At 62.2% G+C, this 14,277-nt stretch overlaps 5 protein-coding genes across 5 annotated transcripts; 2 read left to right on the top strand and 3 right to left on the bottom strand.

Moving 5' to 3' along the window:
- Positions 1–176: 176 nt before the first annotated feature.
- RHTO_06925 (glycine dehydrogenase) lies at positions 177–4,335 on the bottom strand (the record flags this gene model as incomplete). The annotated part of the gene is made up of 13 exons (XM_016420584.1): positions 177–330; positions 444–616; positions 690–1,089; positions 1,218–1,359; positions 1,423–1,816; positions 1,978–2,107; positions 2,173–2,223; positions 2,279–2,838; positions 2,895–3,254; positions 3,312–3,622; positions 3,678–3,693; positions 3,758–3,829; positions 3,892–4,335. The coding sequence occupies 13 exons, from the start codon at positions 4,333–4,335 to the stop codon at positions 177–179; spliced, it is 3,207 nt and encodes a 1,068-aa protein (XP_016274985.1).
- A 505-nt stretch (positions 4,336–4,840) lies between these two features.
- Positions 4,841–7,167, bottom strand: RHTO_06926 (PH domain containing protein; the record flags this gene model as incomplete). The annotated part of the gene is made up of 6 exons (XM_016420585.1): positions 4,841–5,675; positions 5,757–6,156; positions 6,228–6,375; positions 6,438–6,725; positions 6,909–6,981; positions 7,082–7,167. The coding sequence occupies 6 exons, from the start codon at positions 7,165–7,167 to the stop codon at positions 4,841–4,843; spliced, it is 1,830 nt and encodes a 609-aa protein (XP_016274986.1).
- A 1,626-nt stretch (positions 7,168–8,793) lies between these two features.
- RHTO_06927 (E3 ubiquitin-protein ligase synoviolin) lies at positions 8,794–11,638 on the top strand (the record flags this gene model as incomplete). The annotated part of the gene is made up of 7 exons (XM_016420586.1): positions 8,794–8,934; positions 9,001–9,093; positions 9,159–9,311; positions 9,368–9,520; positions 9,576–9,702; positions 9,760–10,204; positions 10,261–11,638. 7 exons carry the CDS (start codon positions 8,794–8,796, stop codon positions 11,636–11,638), a joined length of 2,490 nt encoding a protein of 829 aa, XP_016274987.1.
- Positions 11,639–11,978: 340 nt separating this feature from the next.
- RHTO_06928 (uncharacterized protein) lies at positions 11,979–13,205 on the top strand (the record flags this gene model as incomplete). Its single annotated transcript, XM_016420587.1, has 7 exons — positions 11,979–11,986; positions 12,061–12,176; positions 12,242–12,271; positions 12,358–12,445; positions 12,506–12,697; positions 12,757–12,829; positions 12,885–13,205. The coding sequence occupies 7 exons, from the start codon at positions 11,979–11,981 to the stop codon at positions 13,203–13,205; spliced, it is 828 nt and encodes a 275-aa protein (XP_016274988.1).
- A 169-nt stretch (positions 13,206–13,374) lies between these two features.
- On the bottom strand, positions 13,375–14,159 carry RHTO_06929 (uncharacterized protein; the record flags this gene model as incomplete). Its single annotated transcript, XM_016420588.1, has 4 exons — positions 13,375–13,544; positions 13,608–13,871; positions 13,941–13,997; positions 14,102–14,159. The coding sequence occupies 4 exons, from the start codon at positions 14,157–14,159 to the stop codon at positions 13,375–13,377; spliced, it is 549 nt and encodes a 182-aa protein (XP_016274989.1).
- Between the last annotated feature and the right edge of the window lie 118 nt (positions 14,160–14,277).

Raw genomic sequence — 14,277 nt, forward strand, 5'->3', positions numbered from 1 at the left:
AGAACCTGCGATGTTGAGATCAACACAAAAGACTGCGACAGAACGAGACAGCACTACGAAGAGACGAGGGAACCAGGTAAGCAGGCAAGTGATGCGAGTCGGGTATACGGGAGGGAACGGAAGTCGTCGAAAGAGTCCGTGGGCATAGCTTCTATATCGGTGGATGCGCTTGTCGCTTATGCGTCAATGTCGGCATACGCCTCGACGTCGGAGCATTCGCAGAAGAGGTTGAGGTCGCCGTACTTGTCGTCGACCCTCGAGACGGTCGGCCAGAACTTGCGAGTGCGGAGCGACTTCATCGGGTAGGCTGCCTCCTCGCGCGAGTACGGTCTGTGAGAGCAGGTGAGTCAGAATGCGCGAAATTGAGGACGGAGGAACGAAGTGAGGGGGGAGAGGCGAAGACGAATGCAGGAGGAAGTCGAGGAGAGGAGGAGACAACGCACCGGTCCCACTTCTCCGCGAGCAGCACCTGCTGAGTGTGCGGCGCGTTCGTAATGATGTTGTTGTCGCGCGGCTGCTTGCCCTCGATGATCTCGTCAATCTCCTTGCGGATCTTGATCATGGCGTCGCAGAAGAGGTCGATGTCGCGGAGGCCCTCCGACTCGGTCGGCTCGATCTGGGATTGGCGCAGCAACGTCAGCAGTGCGAACAGACAACTCAAGACTAGCGCGGACAACGACGTGACTCACGAGCATCGCCGTCGAGATGGGCCACGAGCAAGTCGGCGGGTGGATGCCGAAGTCCTGCAGGCGCTTCGCGATGTCCATGACCTTCAAGCCTGCCTTGTCGTCAAACTCGGCGAGGTCGATGAGGAACTCGTGCGCGCAGCGGCCGGTCTTGTTGACGAAACGAACGCGGTAGTGGTCCTTGAGGCGGTTCATGGCGTAGTTGGCGTTCAGGAGCGCCAACTTCGTTGACAGCTTGAGGCCGTCGGCACCGAGCATCTTGATGTACGCCCAGGAGATGGAGAGAATGCTGGCGCTGCCGAAGGGAGCGGCCGAGATTGGACCGATGGCGTCCTTGCTCGCGCTGGGAACGATGGGATTGCCGGGAAGGAATGGGATGAGGTGCTCGGCGACGCAGATGGGCCTGTGTGTAGGGGAGAGGGGGGAGAGAAGTCAGCGGAAGCCTCGCGGAAGCCTCTTGGGCGTCTGGCGGCCGCTGAGGCTCGCGCGACTAGCTCATTGCTTCCGAGGGCTTTGTCGAAGCGTACGCACCCCATGCCCGGGCCGCCACCACCGTGTGGAATGCTGAACGACTTGTGGAGGTTGAGATGTATCGCATCTGCGCTCTGGTGCTTCTGGCGGACGTTCAACCGACCCGGAGCGACCAGTCCGGCCATAGCGTTGAAGTTCGCGCCTGCAGGGTTGACGACGACCATCGTCAGCTACATCTATAGCCCAGAAGAGGCAGTGTACGAACCGTCTAGGTAGACTTGTCCCCCTGCTTCATGAACGAGGCGGCACGCTTCCGTAATCGTGTCCTCAAAGACGCCAAACGTCGACGGGTACGTGACCATGAATGCAGCGAGGTTGTCGCGGTGCTGGTCGACCTTGGCCTTGAAGTCGGCGAGGTCGAGAGAACCATCGGCGAGGTTCTTGACGGGAACGACGCGCATGCCGGCCATGATCGCCGATGCCGGGTTGGTGCCGTGAGCTGACGCGGGAATCAAGCAGATGGTGCGATGCTCGTCGCCACGGCTGCGGTGGTAGGCGCGAATGACGGAGAGACCGGCGTACTCGCCTTGGGCACCCGAGTTGGGCTGGAGGGAGCAGCCGGGGAGGCCGGTGAGCTTCGACAGGTCGTGCGCGAGCTCCTGCGAGCCGAAGAGAGAAGGCGGAGCAGGAGGGCGGAGGATGCGGGCGATTGCGGAGGAGAGAGCGGGCGATTGTGGAGGAGAGAGGAAGGAGGTGTAGGAAGAGGCGAATTTGTCGATGGTCAGTTCGCTTCCCTTCGACTGCACCGCCTTTCACGCACGTCAAGCATCTCCTTGTACCCGCGGGCCTGGTCGGCGGGAGCGAAGGGGTGAATCTTGGCAAACTCGTCCCAGGTGAAGGGAGTGAGGGCGGTGGTCGGGTTGAGCTTCATCGTGCAGCTTCCGAGCGGGCTGTTCGTGCAGTTGTCTGTCAGTAGGGTTGTACGAGAGACGAGGAACGAGGGGCGGAAGCGTACATGGGAGCGTGAACGAGCGAGAGATCCTTCGACTGGAGGTGATGCATGTACCTGCAAGTTCCGTGTCAGCGTCACGTTTTCGCCGCTTCGAGCGACTAAAACGCACCGGATGAGGTCGGTCTCCGAATGGTGCGAGTTCCAGACGGACTGGGTGAGGAACGGACTCGTGCGAGCGAGATTGGAGGGGATGGCGGGCGACTCGATAGGCGGGATGCCCTCGCCGCTCGATTTCTGGCCCAACGTAGCGCGCATAGGCTTCGGCGCCTGTACGCCGATCGACTGGGCGAAAGCGATGAGCGACTCGTCGGTGAATGGCTGGACTTGGCGGCTCTTGACGCTCGTCTGGATCGAGACGAAGACGTTCAAGAGGTCGAGGACGTCCTCGAGCGAGTGGCTCTCGTCGAACGTGACGGCGACGTGGTGGTCGTCGACGCGGCGGAGGTTGATATCCTTGGCGACGGCCGCCTCGTGCAGGACGCTCGCGGCAGTTCCGCCGAGGCGGATCGTGAGGCTGTCGAAGTAGGTCGGGTTGAGAACCTTGTGCCCGAGCTTCTCGACGGCAGCAGCGACAACGCGGGCGAGGCCGTGCACCTTCTCGGCGATCTGGCGGAGACCCTCCGGACCGTGGTAGACGGCGTACATGGCCGAGATGTTGGCGAGCAGGGCCTGCGGACGTGTCCATTAAGCCACAGAAGTAGCTCATAGACTGCATGGGGACGCACCTGAGCCGTGCAGATGTTCGAGGTGGCCTTCTCGCGACGGATGTGCTGCTCGCGAGTCTGGAGGGCGAGGCGGTACGCGGGGCGACCCTCGGCGTCCTTCGACAAGCCAATCAACCTGCCGGGCATCCTGCGCTTGAGCTTGTCGGTGCAGGCGAAGAAGGCGGCGTGCGGTCCACCGTAGCCGAGAGGCACACCGAAGCGAGCGGCGTTGCCGAAGGCGATGTCGGCGCCCCATTCACCGGGCGGCTTGAGCATTGTGAGCGCGAGGAAGTCGGTCGCGCAGAGGACGAGACCGCCGAGGTCGTGCGTGCGCTTCGCCATCGCCTCCCAGTCCGTTACTTCTCCTCGCATCTCCGGGTACTGCGCAGCAACTAAAGTCAGCTTCCACCTTTGAGAAAGGCTGGAGAGTCGAATCACCTGCACGAGAACACCGAGGAGGTCCTTGTGCTGCTCCTTGTTGCCCGACTCCTCGGAAAGAAGCGAGCGAACGTCTCCAACGACGACCTTGATACCGAACGGCTCAGCGCGAGTCTTGACGACGCCGACAGTCTGCGGCAGGACGCTGCGGTCGACGAAGATGGTCTTGCGCTTCTCGCGAGCCTGACCGAACGCCATGATCATGCCTTCTGCGGCGGCCGTACCCTCGTCGAGGAGGGAGGCATTGGCGATGTCGAGGCCGGTGAGCGAGGTCGTGAGACTCTGGAAGTTGATAAGCGACTCGAGGCGGCCTATGTGGGCAATCATCAGCGCGAGAAGGACGGAAGTATGGCCACGCGAGCGAACCTTGCGAGATCTCAGCCTGGAGGAGCGGGAAACAGTCGTCAATGTCGCTGCTCTCGTCACAGCGCAGCTCGTTGACGAACCTGGTAGGGAGAGTACTGCGAGAACCAGCCGTGGTTCTCGAGGATGTTGCGGAGGATGACCTGGGGGAGAACCTGCATGCCCGAGCGAACTCAGTCCCCGCTCGTTTCGCTCGCCGCAAGGAAGCGCAACAAACCGCCTGGTGGTAGCCAAGTCCGATGAAGCTCCTCGTGACCTTGTTCTTGCGTCCCAGCTCCTTTGCGCGCCTCAGCAACTCGGTTTCGCTGAGTGCCCGGATTCCGTCCTTTCCTTCCGCCGACACTGCGTCCTCCGGCAACCTGATGTCCTCGGGCACGCAGTCTGCGACGAACGCATCGAGGCTCTCGTAGCCAAGGTAGTCGAGCATCTTGCGGATCGAGTGCTCCTGAGGTCCGACATGCCTGCGCGTGAAAGTGTCGAGGGGCGCAAAGACGGACGAGGCGGGCGTCGGCGTCGCGTCCTGCGAGAGACCGGTCGCGAATGACCTGAGTGCGAGCTGGGCGCGCGGTGTGCGAGCACGGGCAGCGAAGCGAGTTGGGGCCGCCTGCGAGATAGCGGAGATGGGACGGCGGGGTACCGTCGACGAGATGCGGCGCAACATGGCGGCGGCGCGGGACGGGGCTCGCGTGGGTGCGATAGATCTAGCGAGTGGTAAGAAGGAGGGAGAGGGGCGACAGAGCCCGCCCCAAGCGCGACGACCGTCCGGGCATCTAAAGGCAAGCAGGCGCCTAATGGCAGCGGGAGTCAGGGGCGCATGCGAGAGCGCAAAGGCAGCAGCAGAATGGCTCGGCAGAACGTGTAACAAGCATCGGCCGACCGGCGAGAGAACAGCGGAGGCAGGAGAGCGGCAGGAGGCGAAGGAGCGAAGGAGCGGACGATGTCAACGAAGAAGAGTTGGTCTCGCAACTCTCTTTCGCGACCAGTAAGGACTTCAAACGCAAGCACTGTTCCAGGCGAGGCGCAACAATAAACTATGTACGAGCGGGCGCTCAAGAGGAGACGGCGGGAAGCGCTTAAGGGTAACTTCGGAGGGGAATGGGCAGAGGAGAGCGGTGCCGATTAGGTGGTAATGGACAGTACAGAGTGGAGAGAGAGACGAGGGGTGTTTACGACGCAGACGAGGTCGTCGCGAGCGTCGCGGGAGCGGCCGACTCGCCCGACGTCTCGACATGAGTCTCGCCGTGGGTGTGGGCGTCCGAGGTCGAGGCTTCGGGTGCGCTGCTGCCGATGGGAGCGCCGAGGATGGGAGCCCCCTTGAGGTCGTTGGCGAGAGCAGCCTTCTCGGGGACGCCAGTGCCGGAGCCGACGTAGGCGGGGAGGGTCTCGCTCTTCATGTAGAGCGAAGCCGACTCCTCGACGGGGTTGGTCGTCGATGTGGCCGTGGCGGGGTGAGGGGTCGAAGGCGCAGTGCGAGCGATGGCCATTTCGTCGTCCGAAGCGTACTCCTCCTCCGACGATCCGCCGCCCTCCTCACTGTCCTCGTCCTCGGCGTGGTGGACGCTCGTGCCGGTAGTGGTGCTGCGAGCCTGCTCAGGCTCGACAGTCTCGGTGGTCGTTCCGGGAACGCTGGCGACCGAGTGAGCGGTGTGGGTGGTGGCCGAGTCGGGCTGGGCGTAGCCGACCTGCGAGACGGCGAGGCCGACCGGGTCGCGCTGGACCTTCTGCGTCGGCTCGCGGTCCGTCTTGGTGTCGCGCGAGAGCTGGTCAAGGACCTCCCACCACGCCATCATCTCGGCATGGGTGCGGGCGCGGAAGGTGTACGCAATCTCCTTGCCGCCGAAGCGAAGCGTGTTCTTGAGCTTCGTCTCCGCGCTAGACCGGTGGGCGCGGTTCCCTGACACGAAGAACTTGTGCGAGCGGGAGGATTCTTTCGCGGGAGCGCCAAGCGTGCACTCGGGGAGGAAGAGCGAGAAGGTGGGGGCGGTGGTGTCTTGCGGGTTGCTGTGGGTAACGAAAGAAGTCAGCAGGCGACTAGAAAGGGCGAAGTGAAAGCGAAATCCGCCGCGAGGAAGGAAGACTCACGACGACTTGCGCTCGTGGAGGTATCCCGACGGCGTCAGGACGTAGTACGCCTCGGTGTACTTCTTCGAGAAGCGCTTCTTGCGCTCGAGGTAGCCCTCCTTGAGCGGCGAAGTCGAGGCGTGGTTCTGGCCGGGGAACTGGATCGCCTCGATCGAGCGGAGCGGAGTCTCGGGGTCGATGAGGGAGTTCTCCGTGCGCGACGTAAAGTACTTCCACTCAAAGTCGGGCTCGATGCGCTGGAGAGCGGTGGCGATCGTCTTCTGGAGCTCGTCGATCTCCTGGACGTGGGTCTGGCGGGCCTCCTCGTAGAGCCTGCATGCGGACTGGATTTGCTTCGAGATGCCCTCTTCGAACGCGGGCTGCTGCTGCTGGAAGCGGATGAGGGCAGCCTGGAGGTCGTCTGGGAGAAGGCGAGGGATGTCAGCGACCTGTGCAAGGAAAAGCGGGTCGGGGAACAACTTCTCGACGCACTCTCCTTGTGAACCTGCTTCTTCAGCTGGTTCTGGACGATGTGGTGCGAGAGGTAGGGGTCCTTCTGCGGGAGCATCTGCGTCGCGCTGTTCTCGAAGGTGTCGATGCCGTGCTGAAGCCCGGTGAGGTGGTGCTTCGACGTCTCGCGCTGCAAGGCTCGTTGCGTCAGCTCGTAAGTCATATAGTGAGGCTGAACTAGGCGAGACGCACCTCGCGCTCAACCTCATCGGCCAACGCCGAAGCCTCCTTCTCCACCACCGTGATCTGCGACTTGATGTTGCTGCGAACATTCTCCAGCTCCTTCACGACCGTACGCTCGATAGTCGAAGCAAAGTTGGTGTGTCGCTCAGCGAGAAGCTTGGTGTTGTCGCGGACATCGTAGAGAACCGCCTGCCATCCCTCGGGCGAGAAAACGTGGCCCTCGTGGAAGGGGACCTGGATGGTTTCCTGCAAGGCGGACGTCGACCTTGCAGAGGCATGCTCGATCTCGGCGAGACCCTGGAGACCGCGAGTGATGTTAGCGACGAAGTCCCGAACCCTGCGACGAAGATCGCGCTGCAATGAAGCTCACCTGCTTGTTTAAACGGGCATGGCGAACGGCGATAGAAGCAGCAGATTGTCAGCTATACTTGAGCCGGAACAAGCGGGTCGAGAAAACCGCTTAGAGGAGCCGAAACGCACCTTGTAGTAGTGCAGGAGGCTCTTCGCAATGTGTTTCCACTGCTGCAAGCGGTCCACCATTTCATGATCCGGCCTATACAATGACCACACTATCAGCTTCGACTTGCGAGCGCTCAGACCGTCTCAGGAGGCCAGCATGCAGCGGAGACGAGGAGCGAGGTGCGATGACATACCGGATCTGGCCCGTCTCGCCGACGGGCTGGTGGCCTCGGGTAGGCTTGGCGACGCGCACACTCTTGTGCGAAAGAAGGGAGGACATGGCGAGTTAGAGTCGCAAGCTTGTGCGATGTGTGAGGAGGGAAGGGAGGATGGTCGAGCGAGGTGCAGGTGACGGCTCGGGGCGTGGCGCCCGAAACGCATGAAAATGACGTCGTCGGCGCGATCGACCCGCCTGCGCAATCGCGGAGAGGCGGTGCCGTCGAGGGCTTCTGCGGCCAGGGTTGAGCGAGCACGCGCAGCAGACTTGCTGATCGTTCAAACTGGTCGAAGAGCGCAAGAGCGAGCGCCGGGCGAGATTCGTGGCAACCTTGCTGGTGTTGCGAAGTGGCCTGGAGCCGGAGAGGCGGACGGCGGGTGGGAGGCTGGCTGAAGCGGAGGACGGCGTCGCAGGCAGGTGCAGTGTCGCCGAAGCCTGCAACGTGACGGGTTCAGTAAGCAGGCCTGGGAGCCGTCGAGCTCAAGGGCGGATGGCGATGCCAGCGCGGAAAAATAGCTTGCGAAGGTCGATGTTGACGATGTCGCCGCACGCGCAAGGCAGCAGACTTCTCGAGCTACTGGCGTAGAGCTGTGATCTGCGTTGCGAAGGATGCAGCGGCTGCCGTGTCTTTTGGAGCGACAGGCCGGAAAAGCGAGTGAGAGTGAGCGACGCACTCTCGCCGTCCAAAGCTTCAGCACTGTCGAAGATTCGAAAGCGCTGGTGCCCTTCGACGGTGAACATGGGTGCGTGGCGCCTAGGAAGCCAGTTGGGGGAGGGGTTTGAGACAGAAAGGGAGCGAGATGTCGAAACGAAGGCAGGGAGGAGTGGGACAGAGTCCTTGTCCTGCAGCGAGTGCCGGTCTCAGCGACCGGGATCTGCGAGTGGGAACGTCGGGTTAACGAGGTTCGACCGGAACGCAGTCTCAGAATGTGGCGACGACGGCGCGCATCTTGTCAAATAAGCAGAATGAGGGCGCGCTCCAATCCGCAGACTTGCTCACTCTCTGCAGGCGTGAGCTGCATCGAAGGTCCGCTGATCAAGTGAGTGCAATTGCTCGCGAGATTGTCGTTGGACGTTGCGTCCCGGTGAACCCGCTGTCAAGAGGAGAAACGAAAGCGACGCACCAAGTTCGCCTCCGCAATCCTCCTGATTCGCAATGAGCATGAGCATGGGCTCCGTCGCACTTCTCCAAGTATATGTGAGAGCATCGAAGAACGAGCGGGTAGAAGCAAGGAGTTTGCTAAAGACGAGTAGTTCGGCGTCGAGCAGGCGAGTTGGGTCGTGATAGGGCGTTAGCGATGCCTGGCGGGCTGGCCTGACGGTGTCACTTTTCCCGGCTGTATGCCCCCGACCAACTGGGTATGTGCTGGTCTTGGGCGCAGGAGAGGCCCTCGCGCTCAGCAGGAGTTGCGAGGTCTGCGCAGGCACGGCGTGTCGAGGGAATGGGGGATCGCGACAGACAGCAAGGCGGCAGGTATAGGATCGTCTTTGCAGCTGAACAGGGCCCCACGAGATGAGCGAGCGTGCAGAGTGAGCGGTCGGAAGCGAAGAGGGGGTCTTCCACCGAAAGAAGCGACCGCTCGCTACAGCACCCGCTTGACTGGCTCGAACGTTTACCTGTACCCTGTATAGCTTCTCAGCGACCACTCCACGCAGCGGCAGGACTCTAGGCGCGGCGGCGGACGTGCCATGGTCCGAGGAGGACGACTCGCGCTGTACGGCGCCGTGTCGACGGTGCTGGCGGTGTGGACGGTGCTGAATGCGTTTAGGCAAAGGAGCAACTTCTACGCGGCGGCCGTCTACCTCTCCAAGAGCAACGCGTGCATGATGGTGCGTCCTCTCCCGCTCAGCCCCCACGACCCGACCCGACGTGTCCTGACGTTACACGCTCGGCAGATCCTGTGGAACCAGGGCATCTTCCAGACAGTCATGCTCGGCAAGCTGCTGCAGGCGGTCTTCCTCGGCGAGCTGCGGTTGATCGAGGTCGAGGTGCGCATCGACTCGAAGGCTTGTGAAAGGGTTGTGCCGGAGCTGACCTGGACCTGTCGATGCAGCGGCTACAAGAACGAGGCTGGTTTGCCGTCACCGAGACCCTCCTCGCCCTCACCATCTTCAAGGACGACTTCGAGAGCACCTTTGTCGTCCTCTTCGTCGGCCTGCTATTCCTCAAGGTGTTCCACTGGCTCGCCAGCGACCGCATAGAGATGGTGAGTGCGCCATGCAACCTGCCTGGCGATTTTGACTGACGACTTGCGTCGCGCAGATGGAACAGGCCGCCCAAGTCTCGCGACTTGCTCACGCCCGCATGATCGGCCTGCTCTCGCTGCTTTGGCTCGCCGACATCGCCTGTCTCTTCTACGCCGTCGAGTCGATCATGCTCGACGGGCCAACCGTCATGATCATGTTTGCGTCCGAGGTGAGCACGACGAAGAGGCACTCACTCTGCTCAGACGCTCACGCGCTTTCCGCAGTACATGATCCTCTTGGCGACTGTATGGACCACGACGATGAAGTACGCCCTGCACTGCATCGACACGCGTCGCGACGTTCCTTGGGAGGCGAAGAGCATCTACATCTTCTATGTCGAACTCGCCGCAGGTCCGTCCTGCCGCTCAGTCCCTCTCAGCTTTCCAGCTGACCCGTACCTCTTCACAGACTTCTTCAAGCTCTGCACCTACCTCACCTTTTTCGGCCTCATCCTGACCTTCTACGGCCTCCCCCTCAACATCCTCCGCGACGTCTACATCACGCTTCGCTCTTTCCTCCTCAAGCTGCGCGACCTCCGACGGTACCGCCAAGCGACGCGGAACATGGACGAGCTGTACCCTAACGCGACGAGGGAGGAGATGGACGCGATGACGGACAAGACGTGCATCATCTGCCGCGAGGACATGGAGTTCCGGCCTGCCGAAGGCGAAGTCGCAGGTGCAGAGGGCGCGCGGGATGGTCCGCAGGCAGGAACGGATGCTGGAGCGCAACCGCCGCAGGCAGTGCAGCGAGTCGGTCTCAACGACACGCCGAAGAAGCTGCCGTGCGGGCACGTCTTCCACTTCCACTGCTTGCGGAGCTGGCTTGAGCGCCAGCAGAGCTGTCCAACCTGGTGAGTGGCGTGGTGGGTCTTGTGTTGGCCTTCGCTAACGTAGCCTTGTCGTGCAGTCGCCGCCCCGTTTTGCCGCAAGAGCAGCCACGCCAACAGCCGCAGCAACAACCACCATTCCCTGGTGCGCAGCCTGCCGGCCTGGCTCCCGCAGGCGCCCCCAATGCACGGCCAGATGCGCCTGGCGCCCCTCCTCCCGCTCAAGACGCTATTCGCCAAGCTCAGATCAACCTCGCTCGCAACCTCGGCCGCGAAGCGTTCGGCGTCCTCCTTCCCGGCGTCCCCTTCCCGCCCGAAGCTGAGGCTCACCTTCCACCTGCGCCGACAGTTCCGCCAGCAGCACAGGCGACAGCGGCACAGGCTGCTCCTCCTCCTGCGGGACCCACTTCTCCGCCGCTCGCGAGCGACAGTGCGACTACAATCGCCGGTCCCTCTTCAACCTCCGCCACACCGCCTGTCGACGCCACCACCGCCGGCGACAACCCTCTTGCCCGCTTCAATCTCCCTTCTCTCCCTCTCCCTGAAACGGGTGAAGGCGGTCTCTACCACACTCCTCCTACGATGGCATACCCCTCGCCCGGCTCCTCTTCCTTCGCCGACCTCGCCTACGGCTCTTATCCCCAGTTCGTCGGCGCACCCCTCCTTCCGCCTCCTCCAGCCGGTTCGGCACAAGCTCGAGCGGTTCCTCCAAATCTACTCGACCGCATCGACCTGATACGGAGACGGTGGCAGGCGCTTGGTGCTGCTGGTGGAGAAGCGGTCGGCGGGGCGCAGGCGAATGGCGATGCGAACGGGGCGGGTGCGGACGAGAAGGACAAGCCGAAGGTCGACAAGGGGAAAGGAAAGGCGGTCGCGACGGAGCTTGCTGCCGAGTCGGAACCAGAGTCAGCAAAGACGGACGAGGAGCTGACGCCTCGCGAGGCGGCACTTCGAGCGGCCGAGCGAAGAGCGGGCAAGCAGCCCGCCTCGGCCCCGCCGCGCCCTCTCCCGACGTCCGATCCTTCCGACAAGACCGTCATCCGAGTAGACGCCGCGTCTCAGTCAGAGCCGTCCAGCTCAGCTGCCCGCCCGTCTGCCTCGCCTAGACCAGTCACCCTACCTCGCCTGATCCCGCTCTTCGACCCATCGAACCCGCCTGCGCCCTCCCTCTCGTCAGCCACCCTTCCATCTCTATCCGACGTCTTGCCATCATCGTCCGCCTCGAAGACCAAGAGCGAGCAGCTCAGCGAGGCAGACGAGCTCGTCCGTCGAGGTCTTGAGGAACGCTTGCGGCTTCTCGTCGGCTTCCAGGACCGCATCGAGCATCTCGTTGGCGATATGCGTACCGCGCTGATGGGTATGGACCTGACGACTGGCGCTACGAGGAGTGGTAGAGGCACAGGTGGAGGACTTGGAGGAGTTTCGACACGTGAAGGTACCCGCGACGATGGCGCCTAGTCTCGCACTGCATTCGCATTGTTTCCGCATCCTTCGCCCCGCCAGGATGCCTCGTCGCAACTAGTTCAGCTTCGTCCGCCTCCTCTCGTCGGACAGTCCGCGGACCCTCCAACTTCATCAGTTTGCCCGGCTCTCTCTCTTGTTCTCCTTCGTTGTCGCTCGCTGCTGCGCGTGCTTTGCTAGAACCTGTGCTTCGGGACGTTCACCTCGCCCGGCGCTTGACCTTCGCAACTCTCGCCGACGACTTCGCCCACCGCTTCGCACTCACGCCTCCTCCATCTGCTGCCTAAGCCTTGCGAATCTTCCACGGCCCGTCGAACAAGCATCATTGCTCGACACAATGGCCCGGTGCGTCGCCCTCCGCTTTTCTCCCCTCCCCCCTCCCATGTCACTAACCATCCCCTCCTCATCTCCGGATGAAGTCACTCGAAAGGCGACAAGATCTCGAGTCACCGCAAAGACTCGAATCTGCGCCATACGTTCTACGTCGCAGCGCCGTTTGCGGCTGCGGCGTCGTCCTTTTTGCTCGCGTTCCTGAGTAAGGCCGCTTCCTCTCGCGTCCTCTGACCAGTCGTAGATATGCTGATGCTTTGTGAATCGCAGCGGCGTGGCTTCAAGCGCAGAGTAAAGATCGTACGTTCCCGCTCCTCGACCGGCCGTGGTTAACAACGAGCTCCCGTCAAACGCCCTCTACTTACTTTCGACTCTCGCTCTCGCAGTGCTTCCCGACTACGTGATGATGGTCGGCGTCACGAGCGCGGTCCTTGCAGTCGGTGCAGGCATCGCCAGTATCTGGGCCGGCTACATGTCCGTCTCCTTTCCCATCCTCTCTTTCCCTCTTTCCTCCCACTAAACCGACTCTCACAGGCTGCACAGAGGCGCTAACTACCACGACCGGCACTACGACGACGACACCGATCAAATCAAGCACAAACACCCGTTCAAGGCGTGGCACCGAATGCTCGTGCTTGGCTTGCATGCGGCGACGTTCCTCAGCGAGTGCTGCTATCTCTATATGCTTATCTCGACAACCTTGGTTGGGGATAAGAAGGAGTATTGGTGCGTGTCGTTCGGAGGCTCGCAGAAGAAGTGTCGCTGACTTTCGAGACGATACGAAGCGTCACCCTCTCGCAGGCGACCTCCCTCGCAGACTGCGACCACCCGATCTACCCCGTCCTGATCCTCGTCCTCGTGCGTCCCTCCCTTCCCCACCCCAACCCTACTTCGCTGAGCGTCTCTCGCACAGCTCGTCTGCATCACAGCCGCGATGGCCGTCCTACTCTTCATCGCCACGCGCAGCGCCAAGAACGATTTCCGCGCCAACGCGGACGAACACGCGCGGTTGCAGGGAGTCGATCTTGACGACGACGCTGAGAGGGGTCGGAGGAAGAGTAGGAGCAGGAGCAAGAGTCGTGGGAGGAGCGCGAGTCGCTCGGCGAGCAGGGCGAGGCAGAGGGACGATACTGACGATGATCCAACGGAAGATGAGTCTGGCCAGGACGATAATTACGGCGATTCGTATGGCGATAGTGGGAGGAAGGGGAGGAGCGGCGCGGCGTATTGGTGATAAGCTAGCGGATAATCCTCTCAGATGGCTCGGGTAGCTGCAAGGACAATTCGTTGAAGAGACATAGTTACGAATAGTGTCACAGGCTCGAGAGGGGAGGAGAAGGAAACAACGAGGACACGCAACAAACTACACTTTAGGCGGCACGGCTCGTCGTCGGTCCGCCCGCTCACTTGCCCGAAGGCGGCGGACCAGGCGGCGGGGCATAGTAGGGCGTCGTGCCTGTTGCGGCGGCAGGAGGGGTGGCCGGAGGGGCGTACTGCGAGTTGTGCGTCGAGACGGGCGGGGGACCGGGAGGAGGCGAGTAGTGCGAATTGGTGTCGGGGCGGTAGTTCGAGTCTGTGCGCACATGACATAGACCGTCAGCGAGGAACAGAGCGAGAAAGAGGAACTTGGACGCACATTGCGGCGGCGGTTGGGTGTAGTCTCCTCCCGCTCCCGCTCCTCCTCCCGCCGCAGCCGGACTCGGAGCTCCATACGCCTGACTCTGCCCATACGGCTGCTGAGCTCCCCACTGCTGTCCGTAATACCCGTTCTGGCCCTGCTGGCCCTGCGACTGCTGATAGTTCGACTGTTGGAGCGGGAACGCGGCTTTGAAAGCCCGTGCGCGCCGGCGGCGCATGAGGAAGCCGACGAGCAGGATGATGAGGGCTACGGCGACGGCAACTGCGGGCGAACGGAGAAGTCGTCAGCTCGAGATGCAGGGCGGGTACTTGATGAGGTGAGGGGACGCACTGCCTATTCCCACGCCTACGCGGACGCCGTACGATGATCCTCCGTTGTCTCCATAGTCTGCGTGCGTGCAAAACGGTCGCAAAGTCAGCGATGCGAGGGGTGCCCAGAGATGGCCGCCAAGGGGCAACAAGACGGAGTGGGGTGTGAGGGGGTGAACGGACAGTACTGCGCGTGTGCTGGTGCAGCAGCGAGTGCGAGTGTTGCCAGCAGCAGCAGCATGGTTCACTCGGTTGTAATCTGGTAAGTTGGCGAAGTCCTGCAAGTCGAGAGTGGCGGAGGACAACGTCGCCCAGGGCGGTGCAACTCCGCTTTGCTCGGCTGGCGAATCGACATCGAC

The sequence above is a fragment of the Rhodotorula toruloides genome, assembly GCF_000320785.1.
Source record: "Rhodotorula toruloides NP11 unplaced genomic scaffold Scaffold5, whole genome shotgun sequence".
Taxonomy (NCBI): Eukaryota; Fungi; Basidiomycota; class Microbotryomycetes; order Sporidiobolales; family Sporidiobolaceae; genus Rhodotorula; species Rhodotorula toruloides.